This window comes from Trichechus manatus, unplaced genomic scaffold, assembly GCF_000243295.1.
Source record: "Trichechus manatus latirostris isolate Lorelei unplaced genomic scaffold, TriManLat1.0 scaffold00068, whole genome shotgun sequence".
Lineage (NCBI taxonomy): Eukaryota > Metazoa > Chordata > Mammalia > Sirenia > Trichechidae > Trichechus > Trichechus manatus.
Window position 1 is genome coordinate 6,780,780 of NW_004444004.1, and position 21,762 is coordinate 6,802,541.

The window sequence follows — 21,762 nt, forward strand, 5'->3', positions numbered from 1 at the left end:
TATGGGAGGGAGTCCCACAGACTCTTCCATACTGATGGGAAAAGCCAAACAAAAACCCCCAGCTTCATTGACATTTTGCTGGCTTGAATGGGTTTCCACTAAGCTAAGCAGTCGAACAGACCAACCTCTCCCTGGATCTTCCGTTTCATTGGGCAGATGGGAATCGGGTTCTTGTTCTCATTTAAACCTAAATGGCCCTGTCTGTTACCCCATTTCCTGTTCCAAGCCACTTATCAGAACTTAGGCTCCTGCCCTTTGAAAGCTGCACAGAGGAGGTTGAAAGGGTTAGGAAATCAACCTGAGTTAAGGAAAAAAAAAAAAAAATCTTAAACCAGCAAAGTTAGGGGTGGAGCCTAAAGTGAATTGCTTCTAGCTAAAACCAGGACCTGCAGGGGGAAAAAATGAAATACCAGGAAGTGCCAGGTGCATACTCTTACCTTCACCGTACCCTACTCCCTGCCTGCCTTCTCTCCTGAGTAACCCAATGAACTTCAAGCCAAGAGGCTTTTTCCCAAATCAGTGAGGAAGAGACAGATCACTGTGGTAGTCTGTGCACTGCCTATGAAAAAAGGCCAGCCTAGGTCCAGGGACTTCAAACTTACGTTCATTCAAAATTACCCACAGTAAATGCACAGGAATACCACGCATAACTGCCATCACTGTTGCCCATGGTTTCAGCCTCCTCCCCAACTCATGCTGAAATACTACTGATCACACATGGCCCAAATAGTAGCAATAGGAACAACAAACAGAATCATAAGGTCTGGTAAATACAGCAATGGGACAATGGGCTCTGAATAATTAAGAGGTGTATTTAGGAAGAACAGAACATACGAAACCACTTTCCTGAACTAATCCAGTGGTACAGAAGTCATGGGAATGTTTTTCCATCTGCATTTTAGCATCTGACCAAAATGTCTACGATATGATGTGAATTTAACTTAGGTACTTAAAAATGTGACAGACAACAAACTCTCTACAGAAAAAAGATGAAGGAGTCCAGACTTCATGAACTGCAAGGAAGTACAAGGCAAGGACCATTCTAAACCTGTACACATATATATTTCCCTCCACAATAGAATCTGGGTGTTTGTTTATCTAAAAAAATCACAGAAATTCTACAGAAGAATTAAAACTAATGGGAAGCAGATAGATTTGCTTGCAAAAAAAAGTGATGAGAGTTTTATGGAGGAATGTAAATGGAAGTGATAGGATGTTCTAAAGTCCAAGATAATTTGCTTTTGCTCCGTGGGGCTTAATACCTCAAAAGAAGAGGAGCACTGACCTCTCATTCAATATCCTAGGAGACAAGACAGTGAATACCCGCTGAAATCAAGATTTGTCTTCCTGTTCATCTACTAGGCAGCTGTGGCCATGTTCAACCTATAAAGTCAAGGGAATGTACTGTGCTAATTATGGCTAAAGAGGCTAGAAATTCAGGTTGGCAGCTACTTTACTAAGCCAAGGGCCAGCCATGCATTCCAGAGTTCATTATACCAAACACCTGCCCATTCCTTCCCTTAAGATTCCCAACACACAGCAGAAGCTGGTTGGGGGCGAGGTCAGCAAATGACAGAAAGGGAACTCTTCTTACCTGGCTGCTCCATACTCAGGGGGATGCTGATACCTCATCAGTTGCCCCTCTGTTCTCCCTGGCTGGTTCAGACGATGCTCACTATAGAAGTGCCCTGGCTCTTGGGGCTTGCACACTACAGACTGGGGTGGCATGCCCTTGAAGGGATACTCTGGTGGGGGGCCTCGATGTTCCATGCCCTTCAGGCTATGCTGATTGGGAGGCGGCCCTTGGGTCTTGTAGAATTCACTGGAACTTGTGGGATTCTTGTAGAGGTCATTGGGTTGTGGTGGGGAGAGGGGCGTGCTGGTAACAGGTGGATGGGCCTTAACCCCACTGGTGGCCAGTGACATCTGCATTAGTCGTTCACTCAAGGAGCGGACATGGCCCTGCTTAAGGTCTCTGAGTCCTTCATCTTGGTGCATCTTCCCAGGATTGAGGCGCTGAACCGACGGACGTCCCTCAGTTCTCATCTTCTGGTTGGTGACTCCAGTGACATAGAAGGCAGCTCCAACACTGGCATGCTGTTGGCCCCGAAAGTACTGGGACTGAACCTTGGCTTCTTCATAGGTCGGGAGTTCTTCATTATTCTGCATTCGAGGGGAGAGCTGCTTCTCCATGATGACATTTTCTGACTGGATTTCCTGCCCTTGGGGTTCTTGTCGAGCAGCATGAGCTACAAGCTGTTGGTGGTGGTCTTGGGGACTTAACACATCATTCTGAGGACCTGGATTCCCACTGCCACTGGGGAAAGGAGGGCCATTTCCTGTGGCTTGCTGGTGTATGGCAAGCAGGTTGCGATTCTCATTAGGATTGCCATAGCGAAGCTGCTCTTGTAGCAGACGCTGCAATACTGTGGTTCCTCCACTTTGTTGTTCTTCAGAATTTCTCATCTCTATTGCTGGTGGTGCCTTGTGAAGAGAGAGAGAAATTGGGCACCTGGGCTGCCCTTGACCTGGGAAGGGGAAACAGGAAGCTTAACACCCGGTTGATGGATAAATCAGTCCTCTAAAGAGGAAGAAAACGGGTATTTGGGGATAGGATTCCATTGCAGACACAAAGTAAAGAATTGAATCTAGAGTAATTGTTGGTGACTCCTCGCTCTAGCATTGATATAATGAGGAACTTGGAGGCCGAAGGGCTCTATGTTTACTTTTTCACTTTTAGCATGGGTTAAATACTCAATCTTAAGTCCCAAGAGAACTAAGGAAACCTGGGGAAGTCTAGTAGGGTGATCAGAAAGGACAATTTCCCCAGGTGCTTATTAATAGGGTTTATCTGTCTGTATTCTATTTCTTCAATTAAAAATTCAACTCACATGGCTATGGAGGCAGGGGACAGGGCAGTGGGGAGCAGTTACCCCAACAAAAGGATTTATAAAGCAGTTCAGCATGTGAGAGGAGCTATAAAATGCTAAATAATAACTAAAATAAATAAAAGGTAAAGAGAGCTTGACTTGCACCAGACATGATGATCCCTTCCATGACATAAATCTTCCTTTCTGATCTCATGAAACTCTGAAGCATATCTTTTTTAAAAAATCAGTTTTGTATTGTCCATTTTGGATGTTCCTTGCCAAGGGCTTGGGTAATTATTATTGGCAATGTTTCTGTTTTAGCCATCCAGGAATAATCACTGAATTTTCTGGGGGAGAGGTGGTGGGTAGTAGTTTAAAACGGAAGCCCTCTTTCATTTGAAATGTGCCTCTCACGACATTTAGAAATTGAAAAATAAAGGGTATGATTATCATATCCCCTTAATTCTTCTTAAGGAAGTAATATGGGTTGAATGGAACAGATATCAGTAGTAAGACAACTCAAGGTTCACATTCTAATCATGATACTGAATTGTAGTGTAACCTAAACAACTGATTACTCTTTTCTTGGCTTCCATTTTCCCATACAAAAAATGAGTAGTACGTGACATCTCTCTCTTCTCCTCACCCCCACCCCACAGCCCCCCAGCATTGTATAGACACACAAACTCATTAAAGACTCATAAAATCTTTGGGCAAAATGTTTGTCATGCTAAGTATTGCAATTAAATGCCAATGTTCAAAAATGAAACTTCCACTCTAAGGATCTTAAATGTTCATGGAGAATAGATACAATGTCACACAAAATTCACATTAAAAGTCAACCTTAAGAAAAAAAAGTCAACCTAAAAACCAAGTGAGACTAACAAGGTACAGGAGTCCAGTGACAAGGGCCAGAAGGCAGAAGGGGACAAGGAAGCTGGTGATAGGGAACCCAGGGTTGAGTAAGGATATTGTTGATGTGTTGTGAGATTGTTAACCATTGTCATAGGGCAACATTTGTAGCAACTGTTAAATTAGAAACTATTTTGTTCTGTAAGCCTTCATCTTAAGTGAGAATAACAGCACAACTGGAAGAGCGTAGTCAATGTCACTGAACTGTGCATGTAGAAATTTTTGAAATGGTGTATCTTTGGCTATGTGTATTTTCACCAAAAAAAAAAGGTTGAGAAGTTAGAGGGTTAATATGTGGTGGGGTTGTTAATCAATGTCATAAAACAACATGTGTACTTCTGTTTCATGAGAAACTATTTGTTCTGTAAGCCTTCACCTGAAGTACAATTAAAAAAAAAAAAGTCACCTAACCAGCCTCAGGTTCCTAGATGAGAACTCAGGAATCCAAGTTCCCAGTCCCTTATTTCTGTTATGTTGGGCAGTCTCCAATCTCTCTGGACATATGTAACCCTCTCCTTTAATTTTGCAAGGAATGACCCAGAGTATGTGTATGGAAGATGGAAAAGGTCATCTTCCTTCTTTTTTCACTTCTTGCATGATTTCTGCTACCTGGCTTCCAATTGTTCTGTTGAATATTGGCTCCACAGTTAACCCTCCAATAGGCCCTTTTTAAATCGTCATATTCTTTTGTGCACACCAGGAGGCTGAGCAATATGCCTTTAGAGTATGATTTTCCTCTCTCCCAGTGACCCTTCAGGACTCCTGTATTTGAATTGTCAAATTGGAATTTCTGGATAGGCGGACAAGTATAACATACAAATCTCTTTCAGTGCCTGAAACTAGAGAGATGGCTACCAAGAGAGATGACTACCAAAAAAGGGAAAAAAATGGAAACAGGAAGTTGTATGGTTCAAGCAAAATCACTTACAAACTCATTCTGCAAGGTAGGAAAATCCAGACATTGAGCTGCTCTAGACCCCAAAGAGTATACCACCCCCTCCCATTCCACACCCACCCCACCCTGCACACATACATGCACACACTCACACATATCATACACATCAATAGTCCATACCTATTTCTGCTTTCTTTTAGGCTTAAAGCCTTGATGAGGATAGGGAATTCTTGCTTATGAGCAGCTCCAGAAACCGCAACGGCAGATTCCCTCTCCCCTAACACTCAGGCTGTTCAGGGTAAGCGCCGGCAAGAGTCCAACCACTGGTCACTCTGAAATGTTCAGGAGGGTAGGGAGGGAAAAATAAAAACGTCGTTTCTATTTTGCCACCAATGGCCAGCAGTTAACCAAATCAGTTCTTCCAAGGGATGACTTGTCCTCCCATGTGTTCGCCTTTTAATGAGTAGCTAACAGCATCTCCACTAGAGCCAAAAAGAAAACCTCGACGCCCAGCAGCTGTGGTTCAGAAAGGAGTGCAGTCTCTAGGTGATAGAAATGTTCAGGTCTGAGACTGAAAAAAATTGCTTTGTTCTAGCCTCACAGCTCTAGAAAGCTACTGCTTCCATTCTGAGTTGGCATGGTAGATGATTACAAAAACCATACTCACTGTCACCTCTAAGATGCAACTTTAAATTGCTATCAGTAGCAGGACAGGTTAGTGAGTCTCACTACCCCACAGCCCAGAAGGGAAGTTAGTCATAATACAGTAGGTTTTGGTAAAATAAAAAAAAAATAGAATATTCAGTGAAGCTCCAGATATAATTGCTTCAGCCTCAGACGGGAAGAAAAAAGAACTTCTTTTCAACTGTGTCATTAAATATTTATTGCATAGTGACTATTCCAGACATTTTCCCAGACTCATGTTAAACACAATGAGAGATACAAAAGACACAAAACATAGTTCCTGTCCTCACAGAATTTACAATCCAGTCTTACTAGAGTAGGAAAGTTGATTGCCCTTCTCAGCACATAGCACAACCCTTCTCCAAACAGAAGATACATTCACTTGCTTTCTCAGAGCTTCCACTGGCCCAATATCTCAGCCAACGGAAACTACCAGACTCATAGAGACTAGATGCAAACGCTCAATAGACATGGATTGAGATAGTCCTCATTTCTAATTTCTGCTTTGGCCCTCTGATAACCCTTGCAGGTCCAACCAAAATGGTTGTAAAATCGAGAAGTTTGTATTTAGGTGAGATGCACATGAACCACATTTGTATCTTCTGTCCTGGCCTCAGCCATGACTCACTCATATTGCGTAAAGGAAAGCCTTTAATCCGCACCAGAGACTCCATTTGAGGAGCAAGGCAATACAAAGCAGCACACAAGCATCTCTGTATTTTGGGAGCCTGACCAAAACATCCAAGTTTTTTTTTTTCTTTTAATCCACAAAACCAAAGTGATTAATTTAACATTATTTCCTTGCAATGTTGCCAAAAATAAAGTGGACAGATATAGAGTGAACAAACACGGAAATGTGTCTTTCCATCTGGTTTTGGACCAATGCATAATCACTATCAAAAGCAAAATAGTCCCCAGTCTGCAAGGTAATTATTTTAGTGTGTCTCCCCTACTTTCGGTGCAGAGGAATGACTTCTAATTAGAATCAAAGCTGGACTGTTAACAGAGGTAGGGTAAATAACCCAGTGCTTCTATTGTCCAATTCTGAACAAAACATTTCTCTTTTTTTCAGCTAAAACATGCAGAAAACAGCTCAAGGCTTTTAAACTTGAGCCCCTAGAGAGAAACCACCACACATTTCTTCTGCAGTACTATTTAGATTCTTCATGCCGATTTTGACTGGCTTTCTCCTGACACCCAGCTCCTCACTGAAGAAACTTATCTTGTCCAAAGTCTTACTCTCTTCCCTTAGTTTTGTCCTCTCTTCTCCATATCCTTTTCAAAACCCAAATCACTTTCTGTCAACTGGACACAGATCGTCCCTATTCTCCCGCCTCTGGCCATTTTTGTTTCTGTTTAAAAGAGGAAAAGAAATCAGCCTAAGAAAAAAGACTGTGCAGATTCCTGTGTAATGTACTGATTTTTCTTAAAGAACTTATGTTCATCTACGTGTCAAGAGTTACTTAAAGTGGAAAACACTATTCCATTTATTTATTAGAGAAAGGAAAGGAAATGATTCCCTGTCTCATGTTCAGGAACTAAAATAGTATGAACTCTGCAACCTCTAACCTGCCCAAAGCTTTAATCACACCACTTCCAGGTTCTGACATCATCTTCAATCAATAAAATAACCTTGTTTCTCCTGGACACACAAACTGTCCCTGAGGATATTTGATAGGGAAAGAAAGAATATCCATGGTTCTCTCTTTTAAAATGCAATTTGATTCTATATATTCAACTCTTCTATAACAACAACAGGTCAACAAGGCCAGGCAAAATTCTTACACCATTTGCAGTCATGGACCTCTCCCGGTACACCTGGGAGCTTGAGCCAAAATGCATTAGTGAGAGCCCAGATGTTTCCCAGGCCAAGTCCCAGAAAATCAACATTACAAGGTGGTCAGGGCAGACCAAATTCCTACCCTTCAAATAAAGTTTGAAATATGCCTATAAGATCTTCTTTCTATCCCTTCTACCTCCTCCTCCCATTCTGCTCCCACCCCTCACTTCACTAACCAGGATGAAGAATCTAAAGTCTAGGAAACTTGTTTCTCTGCTAAATCTTGGTCAACTTGTTTCATACAATTTTACTCCCAGCTAAATGGAAAGCAACCAGTTCCAAGTTTTCCCTATAACTATGCACACGTATTTGTGCATAAAATACACACACACAACCCCCTCATTACAAAATGAGAGGCCAAGCGGTCACACTGAATTCTCCCATGTTTTCTTAGGTTGATCCATATTGTGGCCTGAACTGTCCTAGAGAACAAAAAGCCTTGAAACCCAGGGCACTAATTCACTTCTATTAGGAGGTAAGAAACAATGGTCTCTATTTAGGTTACCCCTAAACTTTCAATGGATCATGAGTAGGCAGTATAACCACCATGGTTAAGAGTCTGAGCCTACAGTCAGACTGCTCAAGTTCAAAGCTTGGATCTATGGCTTACTAACTGACCTTGTACACGTCTCTTGACCTCCCCAAGTCTCAATTATAATAAACAGGGATAATGGTGCTCATACCTCATAGGATTGTTATAAAGATTAAGGCAGATTATCCATGTAAAATACTAAGCACAGAGCCTGTCACATAGTAAGGACTCAGTAAATGCTAGCTATTATTATTTCAAAGTAACCTTTCTTAGAAGGCTGTAGCAATCTTACGATGTAAGGTTTTTGTTTTGTTTTTTTTTTTAAAAAAAAAACGTTTATTTTCAATTCAGTTTTTTGTGCCAGGGGTCCTTAGATTATTGAAGGCCAGAACTAGAAAGTCTCTTGGGAGACCATCTAGTAGTTCAAATCCCTTCTACAGGGTCACTATGAGTCGGAATTGACTCGACTGCAAAGGGTTTTTATAGATGATACCAGAGTCTAATCAGGGTCAGATCCAGGACCAGAATGCACACAGGCTTTATACCTCCTAAGGCAACAGCCCTTCCACTACAACATATTATCCAGCACGATTAGCTTGTACATAGAAGATTCTTAATATATATTTATTAAATCAAATTGACCCTAGGTTTAAGAGACTGTGTTGTTAGCTGCCATCGAGTCAGCCCCCAACTTATGGCAACCCCATGCACGACGGAACAAAATGCTGCCCGGTCCTGCACCATCCCCATGATCAGTTGCTGATTGGACCACTGGGATCCATAGAGTTTTTACTGGTTGACTTTTGGAAGTAGATTGCCAGGCCTTTTTTCCTAGTCCATCCTAGTCTGAAAGCTCCATTGAAACCTGTTCAGCATCACAGCAACACGCACACCTCCACTGACAGACAAGTGGTAGCCGTGCATGAGTAGCACTGGCCAGGAATCAAATCCGGGTTCTCCCTCATGGAAGGTGAGAATTTTGCCACTGAACCACCACTGCTCCTTAAGAAACTGTAGACTTGGCTTAATGCTACCACAAAGTTTCCAGTTCCACTGGAAGTAAAATGTTAACAGCAGGAGGAAAAATTGAAACAGGAAAGTGTTTGGCTAGAAGTATGTCAGAAGGAGAATGGAAACTCTCTCCTCTTTAGGCCAAGATATGCAAGTAGGTCGACCTCCACTAATCAATGTTTCGAGGCCCCTGTTCTAGGTCTTGTCAAAATCATACCAGCTTGGCATTTGCTTTTATGTAATTCTAGCACTAGCTTAAGAAAAGGCATTCAGTTGATCCCAACTCTTTGCCCCTATCTCTACCCCTATTTAGATCAGGTTGGAAAATTATTCTAATAACCACAGCAAAACCTTGGCATTTCCAAATCTTACTAAGATCAGTGTTGGTCATCTTTTCTCAGAGATAACTCTTAAAAGACTTGGTCATTTTTGGTCCTAGCTTTACTTTTCTGTGCTCTAAACAATTAACTTTAACATGTTATTAGGCAACAAAGGTAATCGACCCTAAAGTGTGCACAAGCAGGGAACAGAATAAGGGGATATTACATGGTTCAAAATCAGGAAAGGTGCATCGGGGTTGTATCTTTTCACCATACTTATTCAATCTGTATGCTGAGCAAATAATCCAAGAAGCTGGACTATATGAAAAGGGCTGTGGCATCAGGATTAGAGGATTAACAACCTGTGATATGCACATGACACAACCTTGCTTGCTGAAAGGGAAGAGGACTTGAAGCACTTACTGTTGAAGATCAAAGACTACAGCCTTCAGTATGGATTACACCTCAACATAAAGAAAACAAAAATCCTCACAACTGAACCAATAAGCAACATCATGATAAACGGAGAAAAGACTGAAGTTGTCAAGGATTTTATTTTACTTGGATTCACAATCAATACTCATGGAAGCAGCAGTCAAGAAATCAAACGACGCATTGCATTGGGCAGATCTGTTGCAAAAGACCTTTTTAAAGTGTTAGAAAGCAAAGACGTCACCTTGAGGACTAAGGTGTGCCTGATCCAAGCCATGATTATTTTCAATTGTCTCATATGCATACAAAAGCTGGACGATGAATATGGAAGACTGAAGAAAAATTGATGCCGTTGAATTATGGTGTTGGTGAAGAATACTGAGTATACCATGGACTGCCAGAAGGACGAACAAATCTGTCTTGGAATAAGTACAGCCAAAATGCTCCTTAGAAGTGAGGATGCAGAGACTTTGTCTCACATACTTTGGACGTGTTATCAGGAGGGATCAGTCCCTGGAGGAGCCCATCATGCTTGGTAGAGGGTCATCGAAAAAGAGGAAGACCCTCAATGAGATGGAATGACACAGTGGCTGCAACAATGGGATCAAACATAGCAATGATTGTGAGGACGGCGCAGGACTGGGCAGCGTTTCATTCTGTTGTACACAGGATCACTATGAGTTGGAACCAGCTCAACAGCACCTAACGACATTAGGTAGCAAGGAGAATCCTGTTTCAACTACCCTTCCACCCTCTTGCACACACATTCATTTCAAGGGAAGAATAGAGCATGCCATCACATCACATCACATTCCTTATTTCCTCAGAAATGGTACAAGAGATCCATGAAATCATACTGAGAATAAAATGAGAAAAGTTTAAGACTATACCTAGAAGCTGCCTGCTGCACCAATCTCCTGTCTCCAATAGCATATCACCCACTTTTGTTTGCATTTATGCTTTAACTTACAAGTAATATAAGGAAAGTAAACACATATTTTTAATAAAGAGAAAAAAAAATCACTCGCAATTTCACCACCTCAGCCCAAATATTATTAGCATTCAGAATATCTCCTTTAGTATTTTTCTATGCATATTTGTGTTTTTACAAAACTATAAAATATTAATACACATATAATTTTGGAGCCTACATTTCACTTTATCATGAACACATTTTACATGTGGTTATATAGACTTCATAACAAACATCATAATGGCTGCATAATCGTCCATTAAATAAGTGTATCAAGATTCACTTATCCATTCTCCAATTATTAAGATATTTAAATTGCTTTCAATTTTGTGCTAGTCTAAATAATGTTACAAAAACATCTTAGTGGTTTAGCCTTTTCAATATTTTGGATTTTTTCCTAATGATAGAATCCCAAAAGTGAAATTAATGGGTCAAGGATTATGAATGTTTTTAGACCACCCAACTAAAAAAATAAAACTAGGAAAACACCAAAGCCTCATGAAATCTCTCCCTCATTTAATGAAAAGTTTTCCTACTCCCATTTCTCTACCAGGGCAGAGCAGGGCTCCTGGGAGGAAAAGAAGCCAAGAGAAGCAGCGTAGTATGCCAGTGGCTTGCGAAATGGCAGAGCGGAATGCGGGGTCCCCTGTGAATTCAGCTTGCATGCGCTCACCCCAAATTGCCATCTGGCCAAGAAGCTAATTAGTAAAAGTATCAGGTGGGTGAGAACAGGTTCATGGCTGTAATGGCTTATATCATGTTTCATTTTTGCCCTTGGAAAGATCTGACAGTCAGCTTGAAGACATTCAGTTCTAGTGACCCAACCTGCTACATTCTGAGTGCTAATTAAATTTGCTAGTTTTCAAATACCAGTCTTCAATATATTGTAAAGGGCATTGTGCTGTATAGAACTAAGTATATCTAATCAATGAGTCTGTGTGCATATCTCTATTTTCGGCCATAGTTAAGGTGGCACATTTAATATTATATGACTAAGTGGCACCTGTCTTAAATGGTCAACGGGTTATAGACAGAGGTTTATTTGCAGACCTGACCAAATAAGTCATCCTGTCCTAAGGCAGGGGAAGCAACAGTCCAGAGATGTCTCCCAGCTCATTAAGAGCAGACACCTTCTCCTTGAAGGGTTTTCCTTAATATTTCTTCATTCGCTCAACACCCTGCTCAGTATGGAAAATCAATTCTCCCTTCTCCGTGTTCCTACTAGACCTTGTATACATGCCAATTATAGCACTTATCACCCCATATTTTCCACAGACATTATTGAGCACTTACCCTGAGCCAGACACTGTGCTAGGTAGGCACTGGGGTGGAAAAAAAGACAAATACAAGAGTACAGTCCCCAGGCAAGCAGAGGAGGCAAGTATGTACCTACAATCCAATGGGAAAACAGAGTTACCAGCAGATAGCTCTGGCAATGCAGAGGACTCTGCCAAAAAAAAAAAAAAAAAAAAAAAACCCTCTAGGCCAGCTGAGAAAGCATCCCAAAGAAAAAGACCTGTGAGCTTAGTAGAAGACATGTAATTTGGTGACCAACTTGAAGGGGGGAAAGAGAGGAGTCAATGCTAGATTGAGATATATATTTGGGAATCATTAGCATATGGATGGAATCTCTGTGTGACAAACAGTTATGTGCTCAACTACTAACCAAAACAGTTTGAACTCAACCAGAGATGCCTCTGAAGATAGGGCTGGTGATCCACCTTCAGAAGGTCACAGCCTCAAAACTATGCAGCACAGTTCTACTCTGCAACACATAGGGTCACCACGAGTCGGAATCAACTCGACAGCAACTGGTTTGGTTTAGTTTTGATTTAGCATATGGATGCTAGCAAAGGTCACAGGAGTGGGCTGGATCACACAGAGTAGGAACAGAACAGAACCAAGGTTGAAACTAAGGAGGGACTCCTGAAAACAGTGATCATTCAAGGGTCTGGCACTTGGCAAATGTGGGAGTGAGAGAGAAATTCCTTTATTTACCCCATAGCTTTTCTTCCCACGTATCTTCAATCTAGATCTTGGGCCAAAAATCCCCAACTGAAATTCAAAAAAGAGTTAATTCTTGTCTTCTAAGCTTCTAAGTGCCCAGACAGAAATCAATGTTAATGAGTTGAGCTGGGAACGGAAATCGCTAGACTACGAGCTCTTAAAGGGCAAGGGTTGGGTGCATGATTCTTCATTGTATCCACCCCAACACATAACCATTAACTGGTACACAAAATGTGCTTACTAACTGCATATTAAGTGAATAACTACCTCCCAAAGTCTTTGCACAGAGGTAACAGCAGGAAAAGAATAGGAATGGAAGACGTGGAATCGCAATAACAATAATAATAAGAATATTATTACCTTTAGTTTCTCAGCCTTTCTTCTAAGGAGACAAAAGCTCTTTCACGTCTGTGATCTTATTTGTTCTTCTTAGCAGCTCTGTGAGGAGATAAAGGCAGATGTGATTAGTCCCATTTTACAACCAGAGAAGCTCAAGTCCAGAACAGAATAGCTAACGATAACTAATTTGTTCAAGATTTCACTGTTCAGTGGTAGGGCCAGGATCAGAACCCAGGTCTTACGACTTCCTGCCTTGTGCTTGGTTACTAGACACTACTATCTACAGATCTGACTCCTGAGCTTTTTAGAGGACAGTTCACCAGACAAACTCATTAGGAAAGCAAACTCCCTCTGGCACTCTAATAGTATCTTGAGCAAGTTTAAGTGCTCTGCACCCAGAAAAAAAAATCTAAGACATATCCCCATACTAACACTGGAATGGCTAAATGTAATTCCCAACGGGGTTCCACTAACATAATTTGGAGCTCCCTGTTTTGTTGCACCCCTTTTGAAGAGAGCCCCATCTGCCTTCAGTCTGGTTTCTGTGTCTGAGTGGGGCTCAGGTGCTGACTGCAGGTGTGGGGCATCCAGCAGGTGCATGGACAGGAGCCAGTGTTTCATATCTTCATTCCAAAGGGCCTGAGTCACTCCCCAAAGGCAGAAGGCAGCCCCTCCTCCTCTTGCTGACTTGCAAGCACCAGGAACCTGTCTTGACTGAATTGCCATTGCAAAACTAAACCTACACCCTGCCTTCCCAGGAAGGACTAGGGTGAAATCAGTTAAACCACAAATCATACAACCCAGCCAACATTCCCACTCTCAGAAATTAGTGTGGGTATATGCCACAGACGTAGCATTAGGGAATATATGTACAGCATGACTGTCCTCCACGAGTTCTGGGGACCACAGCAGACTCACATTACAAATTTAGCTACAGAGATTTTACTCTATTGCAAATGGCTCCAAAACCTCAGGAGCAAGTACTCATCCCCCTAAAAAAGACTGAGTACAAGAAAAAGAACGTGCTAGGAATCCTGCACTCCCATTCTCACCATAACCACTCTCCTTCAGGCTGCCAAGGGAGCACCACTTAGCCTCGTCACAAGAAGCACCAGGTCAGAAAATTCCTCACATGCCCCTAACAGAGGCCTAACTGACAGCCTGAGGCAGACAGAATGTTCTTGGAGAGGTGAAGAGGGTCATCAAAATTTTCTTAGCTCCAAAAATTGTTTGCTTAAAAAAAAATTCCCCTCCCCCAGACACACACACACACACACACACACACACACACACACACACTCCAAATAGAAACTAACTGTAAAAAAAAGAAAATGTTACCTTAATAAAAGGGTTTTTTTTTTTTTTGTCATTCGTTGTATTTCTCCAACTCATACAGGAAACTCAAATTAATAACCTTTGGTTTTCAGCCCATGATCCAGAAAGTAAAACTGGCTACTAAACTAAAATGCGATCACTGTATATACAAACTGGGTGAAACAAAAATCTGAACTGAAAACCTAAATGCAATAAAGAGGAAATTAGATTTCTTCAAAATAGGCAATCTAAATAATTTTCCCCATCTGTGATTTTTATCTTACTTTGCTGTCACATGAAAAAAAAAGTCATTAATTCAATGCAAATCCACGTCCCTTGAAAACAACCAAAATGAGTAAGTGATGCATTAATTAGCTTCCTAATGGGGAAGGTTTTAATTGAACTATTCTATAACAACCTTCATCAAAGTTTCCAGGGCAACTTCATAAAAGGATGTCAAACCTGGCCCACATTTTTATCCCCTTAAAAATAATTCTCAATGCACAGAAACTCAGAAAGCTTATTTCTCTTCAATGCTGTTAACACTCAGGCCACTACATTTTCTGATGTCAGCAATCCCCTTCCCACAAATATTCCAAGTATGCACCACCGTCATTCTCCTTTCAATTATGTGGTTTCTCTGCTCCCTTCCTGATTGAGTCCAGGCCTCTCAGATAATGAGAAGCATGTGCAGGGAAAATATGCTCTTAAAAAACACAGACATCAGTTTCATCTGCATTATGAAGAGAGGGGGGCAAAATGTTTATGGCAGATCATTTGTCCATATCAAAAGGATCAAAATGTGAAGTTTGGTATGGGATACATAAGAAAGGAAAAAAAAAAAAAGATTAGCATCAATGCCTAAGATTGGGAGGTGGGGAGGCTATTGTACTCTGAAACAACACCAATAAGAATAAGAGAGACCCCCCAAATCCACCCTTTCTAGCTAGGCCACATTTATATTTAATGTTATCTTAATGTTGCTTTGGGGGGTATTTAAGTTCTGACATACATATGGAAATGAGCCACGAATTGTACAGCAAGCATAAATATTCTATCATTAATAAAAACCAGCTGTGTATAAAGCAGTACAATGGCTAGGTTTCAGTTACTGGCTATCATCAGTATGTGTCACAAGCAAATATTACTGAAAACTTTCTCCCTTAAAACACACACACACACACATAAATACACACAGAAATTGGCTTTTACTCTTTTTAATCTTTTGGAGGAGCTTTGAAGAACTCGCAGATCTCTATGGCACATTCCAACTAGTATCTCTTTTCAAAGCTATTGTATCACCATGGCAGATGGTATAGTCCTTTTATTTCAACCCCAATTTACCACATAGTATGAAAATGTTTAGGTTTTTTTAATCTGAGAGGATCAACAATATGAATGTTGGGACAATCTTAATTATAATCAGTAAGGCAATGGGGCACCAAAGGGCACTGTATGTTAGAAGAGAGCAAAGCTCATTAAAAGTGAACACCTGCTCAGGTCCCTATAATAATCCTACTTTGCCATCATGCAAACACCTTTCATCTGATGACCTCAAACTATGTGCCCAATATGAAGCATGCCTAAACACCTCCATGAAGTATTAATATCCTCACTTCCCAGAAGAGTAACTGAAGCGCAGAGCATCTAATTCATTTACCCCTAGTCACATGGCAAGTCAGAGAAGTGTTGGGCACAGAAACTCATATCCTGGCTACAAGTCCCACAGGCTAATGGTATTTCATGGAGTTGGAGCACTAGTGAAAGTGACTTTACAAATGTCAAGGGAAACCTACAGAGTGCAAAAGTAGATTTTCAAGAACGACTTTAGGAAATATTAGCAAATATATCTGTTCATTTTCCCCATGAACATGTATTACATAAATATGTTCCTGCACTTGGTATTTGGTAAGTACCAAAAAATCCATACTTCACTTTCTATTATGGTTAGAGTAATTTAATCTAATTTCTAATTATGATAAGCCACTAATTTCCAGGAATGAATCCACCAAGAATTGGAGATCACATACACACTTATACCTTAGTTATCAAAGACAATTAAAAGACTGAACTTTTACCACATGGTGAAGGCTTCATATGAAGAACTCATTAAGTTTGGGTCATTCTGCTGCATCTACATGTCTTTTATTTAATTGTTTAAAACCTTTAGTTTCCTTGCTATTTTTTAGTCTAATTTAAAGACATTCATTATTTTTCAAAGCCACAAAACAAACCTGTTTGTGCTTTCCTGCTTCTCCTTCCTCATTCTAGAGATTTCCTGTACTACCCAAGTCTGTCTGTACTCTCTTGATGGGATATGATTATACAGTGATTTAAGAAACATCACCAATGATTTAGACAAAGTAAACAGTAAACCTTAGGCTTTTTTCCTTTTTCTTCTTAAAAAGAATGGGGAGGTAAAACAGGAGGTTAAGGGAGTAGAAATTATAGACTTGCTAGAAACATGAATAACCCCTAAATCACAGAAAGTGTTAGGGATTACTTATTAAATCTGTTTGTCTATCCTGGCACTCAAGGAACAAACATATGTGATTCTTCATGCATACTCAGTCAGGTCCTGACTACTTTTCTCCCCACAGGTTTACAAAGATACGTTTTAAGTGGGCTTTTATTTAAAAGCAGCATTGTATGGGCAGTAATTATGACCATAACTATGTAAAAGTTATGGAAGTATAGGAACAAGGATCTGAAAGGAACTAGGGAAAATGAAAGCAGGCAATCTTTTAGGATGATGGGCTTCTTGACGATGCTTTGGACAGGGTCTTAGTTTTTAAATGTGATATGTTGTTAAAATGTAAAACACAATACATTTATAATGATATATTCTTACAGGCTCTATTATCTTTTAACATCCAGATGACTGCATGAGTGTATTTCTAACAACTGTTATACATTCTAGTAGGAATCATTCACATTTACACCAGACATCAAGGCCTAGGAAGAGAATTGGCTCTCAAAATCACCCTGTCAAACCCCCACAATTTACAGAGAAGGAAACCTGCCAAGGGTGGTAAACTGAGTTAAGAGTTGGGCCCAGAAGTTATGTCCCTCTCACCAGTAGTCTCATTAGGAAAGGTTGTTGTAGATTCTTAGATTTAAAAGAGCATCAGTTGTCATTATTTACTAAAAACAATTTTCTGGGTCCTTGGATTAGTCAAATTCACTGATTGTTGGAAGTAAAATCTTTTACTTATATAAGGTAGATAGTCCTATCCCTAGACTTCTTCAAAATCTGTGTGAAGTCTGATTGATTTCCAGAAATTAATATTAGCCACCTTCTACAAGTGGTTGTAATCTGAGGCTAACATAGCCAGCATTATTACAAGCTAGAATGATTTAGACAATTAATTCCATTCCATATAACAAAAAGATTTCAAAGGCCATATAATGGCCTCACTTAACTCAAGCAATAATCATTACAACAAAATTCCAATGCCTTCCTTTACGCAAGGCCCAGGTTATACTGAATTTTCATATATCAAGTCATAGGTTAAAGGCACCAACTAGGAAAGCTAGTTCTTTCAAAGAAACCTGTTGTGGATTCTTTTATAAAGCAAATGACCTCCTATTTCTTTCTTTTTTTTTAAGTTCAGATTGTGCATGTTGTGTGTGGAGGGGGTGACTTCCCTCCTTTCTCTAGGTCAAAAGGGGTCAGAAGCCCACCACAGAGGAGAGTAATGCAGTATGGCCAGCCTGTTTAATACTCCCTTAGCTCCTGGAACCAAATTTTAACCTTTGACTTGGGGGTGGGATCCTAGATTTTGGACCAAAGTCCACAAAAGGCTCAAGGAACGAAGAAGACTGAAGATAACACATTATTGTAAAACACCAACAAAAATTCCTGAAGACAGGAAATCAATGGAGCGCAATTCTAAACAAATTGGTTTAGTCCCCAGCTAATTAACTTGTCAAGCAGATCTTCAAATCCACTGAATCCATGGGGGAAAGAGGTGATGTAATAGGACATTTGGGAATATTTACCCATTTACCATCCTAAAAGGCTCAGCCATGACCACACGCACCTCTCTCCACCCCCTTTCAGTGGGTTTAAGTTGGGCTTAATGGGTGCAAAGGACAATTTCTTCCAGACAGTCCCTAAGAATGGACTGTTCTCATGCATTCCAAATGCTCAGTCTCCATGGAGGAGACTACCTGGCCGCAAGCATTTCCCAAGAAGGAATATATCCTTTACTCCTCCTCATTGGTACCCACTCCTCAAACAAAAACAAAATAACTTCTAACTATCCTGAGAACTTCAGGGAACTTTTTTTTGGGGGGGGACTTTTAAGAGAGGAGTAGGAGAGTGTGAGAAACTCCTCTTGTCTCCAAATGGGAAAAAAACGCCTTAAAAAGCTGGATCAAAGGAAGTAAGGGGGGTGGGGGAGAAGGGCTGCTTAATTACAAAGACACCCTTTTAAAGAAGGCGCAGGCCCTGGGAGAGAGCTCTTATGAGAGGCACAGAAGCAGATGTACCCACTTAGAATTCTGGCACTCAGTGGAACCTCAAGGTCATAGTATCCATCCCTCTGCCTTCTGATTAGACTGTGTTCAAGGCATTCTAGAAAGACTCTGGTTTGTTCTCTACAGAACTCCAGAAAATGCCAACTCCACAAAACTCCTTGGTTATGCACTAGTCTAATATATTCTACTTCATAAACTAGAAATGAAATTGTTCAAATCAAAAGCAGTATTCAGTATAAATTTTAAAAAATCACCTTTCTGAAGTCTTTTTCATAGGTAAACAGATGCACAACTTTCACGTAAAAGTTACTCTACATGTAAGTGTGGTCAGAGATTTACTTCATATCTAGACTATGGAGTTAGAAAAAGTACTTTCAATTTTATGGAGCCACAAATTTTTCCAAAGAAAGAAGTATCTTAAAATGAAGTATGATGTAGTGCCAGAAAGTGTCTGTAAATGACACCAGATAAACCCATACAGAATAGCTGGAACCTGAGTTATCATCTGTAAATAGATGCAACTACTCTACAACCACCTGGCTATTAAAATGTCCCAGGCCAGTTATAAAATGTAGTTTGGTCAAGCCAGCTCTTCCCTCCTAGCTGATCTGAAATGTGATAGCCTTTAAAATTGTCGCCCTGCAACGTTCCTCTCTCCCTGCTTTCCTTTCCCTCATTAAAATCAACCAAAGAAATTATTCTAAAATATAAGGAAATAATATGTTCCCAAATAAGCAATGAGCTGGGGACATTTCAGTAATAGGTCTTTGAACACCACCATTTTTGTAAGCTTGTCATACTTGCCCAATTGGAGATAAGTGAGAGATGGGTGAATCCCACTTCCAAAATGGTATTTCAAACTATTCTTAGCTACTAAATGAGGGTGCTCAGAGGTCTAACTGAGAAGGCTTCACAAAGGCTGTCCTGAGAAAGAACTTTTCACAAAGCCTAGCTCAAGGAGTCTTAAATACCCTTAGCCCTCCATCATTAAAGATTATGGTGACTAATTATCTTCCTTTCTGAATAGGAGAAGAGGGTTAATTAATAAAAGTTTTTAAACTACTTCCAAACTTCCACGCTTCATGGGAGGGAGGGGAACTAAACTAAAACACCACAAGGTGTCTTTGTAAAATATCTACTAGAGATTGGAAATGCTGTTTCTCACAAACCTTCCCTTCCTTCTCTCATTTAATTGTGTCTAGCTCCTTGTTGCAAAATTATTATATTATTATCAGTGGTAATTTATGGGGGATTGTTCACAGTCTACAAAGACTGTCACTTTCCCTCTCAGTCTTCCTTCTCTTTATTTTCATATATTGATGAAGTCCATCTTGCTGTTGAAGCACCAACGCACAGCGGCCTGGGCTTGGGACCCTCAAGACACCTGCCTGATCCCGCAAAACTAGTTACCAACATCTTTAAACCTTATAAAGCAGATAAGCGGCTACCTCCTCTACCCACCACCAGCCACACACACATACACCAAAAGGAGTGTATCGTGGTAGTTTACTCCCAGGATTTAAGACCTCAAGAATTCACTCCCCTCCCCAGCCGGGCTTCACCACCACCACCACCACCACCCCCTGCCCGGGGAAGGCGAGTGTTAGCCCCCATCCCTACCCTAAGCACTGAAGAGAAACTCATCTAGTCATCTGAGATAAGAGCGGATATTCGTGCTGGGCTAAATGTAGGTCTGTTTCCCTTGAGTCTTTAGTTTCTTGTGTGATTAACTGCCTAGAGACCTACAAGGACCCCAGGAGACAAGGCAGTAAAAGGACCATCAAATAGTGGTACCCACTAGCATCTCCTCGCCGAAGTAGGATGGAAAAGGAGCGCACTCTTTAATCCATTTAACTTGCTGCACATCCCGGAAAACTCATAGCCAGCTGCAAAGAAAGTAAAACGCACGGGCATCCCTACACGCTTCTAGATCGACTCACTCACGCCTAGGGCACGACCAAGTTCATGCCACCATGAATTCCTGCCCCAGTTCCCCGCAAAAAGTAACCACGCGTCTCCTACCCCTGAAGGCAACGAAGACAGGGTGACGGCTCTCTGCTCGCTCAGGTGGCTTCGGTCCCGGGCCAGCGGCCAGGGATGGGCAAGGGGAAGCCCCAATTCGCGGCTGCTCTCCTCCTCACTGCTCCGTCCAGGCTCTCCTTAGTGGCAGTGGACAGGCAGGATACCGGGCCGGAGGGTGGAGCAGCGGATGATCAGAGGCGAGACAGACTCGAGGTGGGAGGGCGGGGGAAGAGAACTAGCAGAAGACGAGGCGAAAGAAAGCGGGGATGGAGGAGTAATTCAAGGGGTCTATCAGCTTGGAAAGCCAGAAAGCTCCTAGGAAGGAAGGGGCGTGACTGCGATGAAGGCAGCTCCTGGGCAAAGGATGGGAGGTAGGGGAGGGGGACGAATGGGTGGCTTTTCTTCTTGCGGTGAGCGGCTAGGACCGCCCAGGAGGGGGGGTTGGCGGGTGGACTAGGGTGGGAGGCGGAGTAGAGGGCGGGGAAAGAAGGGCGGGAGCCTGACTGGACCCTAGAGGGGGGAGGCGCGGAAGAGAGGCGGGGCCAGGGGGCGGGGAAGTTTCAAACAATTGAACGGCGGGGTCCCGGAGCTCCAGCAAAAGTGGGGGCCTTCGCTCCCGCCCTCTTACGAACGTGGCACGACTTGGTTCCGGGAGTACCGAGAGTCTACGCAAGGAGTGGTTGGGAGGAAGGAAAGGGCTTCGCAAAGACTACAATAATAATCTACGGCACCAACGGAGCAGAGTCGCGTGGGAGAGCCAGTGCAGTTCCCCGCCCCACAGCGGGAGGCAGAAAAACAAATAATAGAAATGCTGAAAAGCAGCTTCTATCAAAGTCAGCTTAAAATAATGCAGGAAGGAGCAGCGCTCCTTCGTTTTCCTTCCCCTCTTGCTTCCTATTACCAGCAGGCCTCCACCCAGCTCGCAGTTCTGTGAGACACCCTCCTTTCTTCCTCCGCTCCCCCTAGCCTTCGCCCCCCTCCCACGCGCCTCCGCCCCTTCCCTCTGACAGGCTGCGCGGGAGGCCGGGGAGGGGTGGGCGGGGCTGTGCAGGGCCTCCGCCTCTTGGGCGGGCTGGGAGAGCTGGCCTGGGCGGAGCAGACCCGGAGGAGCAAATCCCACCCACTATTC

At 41.9% G+C, this 21,762-nt stretch overlaps 1 protein-coding gene across 1 annotated transcript in view; it reads right to left on the bottom strand.

Moving 5' to 3' along the window:
- Nucleotides 1-20,775, bottom strand: part of AMOT (angiomotin) — a 76,694-nt gene extending 55,919 nt beyond the window's left edge. The window contains exons 1-3 of the mRNA XM_023734477.1: nt 20,634-20,775; nt 12,837-12,914; nt 1,595-2,528 (exon numbers count right to left, since the gene is read on the bottom strand). Coding sequence (XP_023590245.1) covers nt 1,595-2,466 — 872 coding nt within the window. The 5' untranslated portion in view covers nt 2,467-2,528; nt 12,837-12,914; nt 20,634-20,775. The remainder of the gene's footprint in view (nt 1-1,594; nt 2,529-12,836; nt 12,915-20,633) is intronic.
- Between the last annotated feature and the right edge of the window lie 987 nt (nt 20,776-21,762).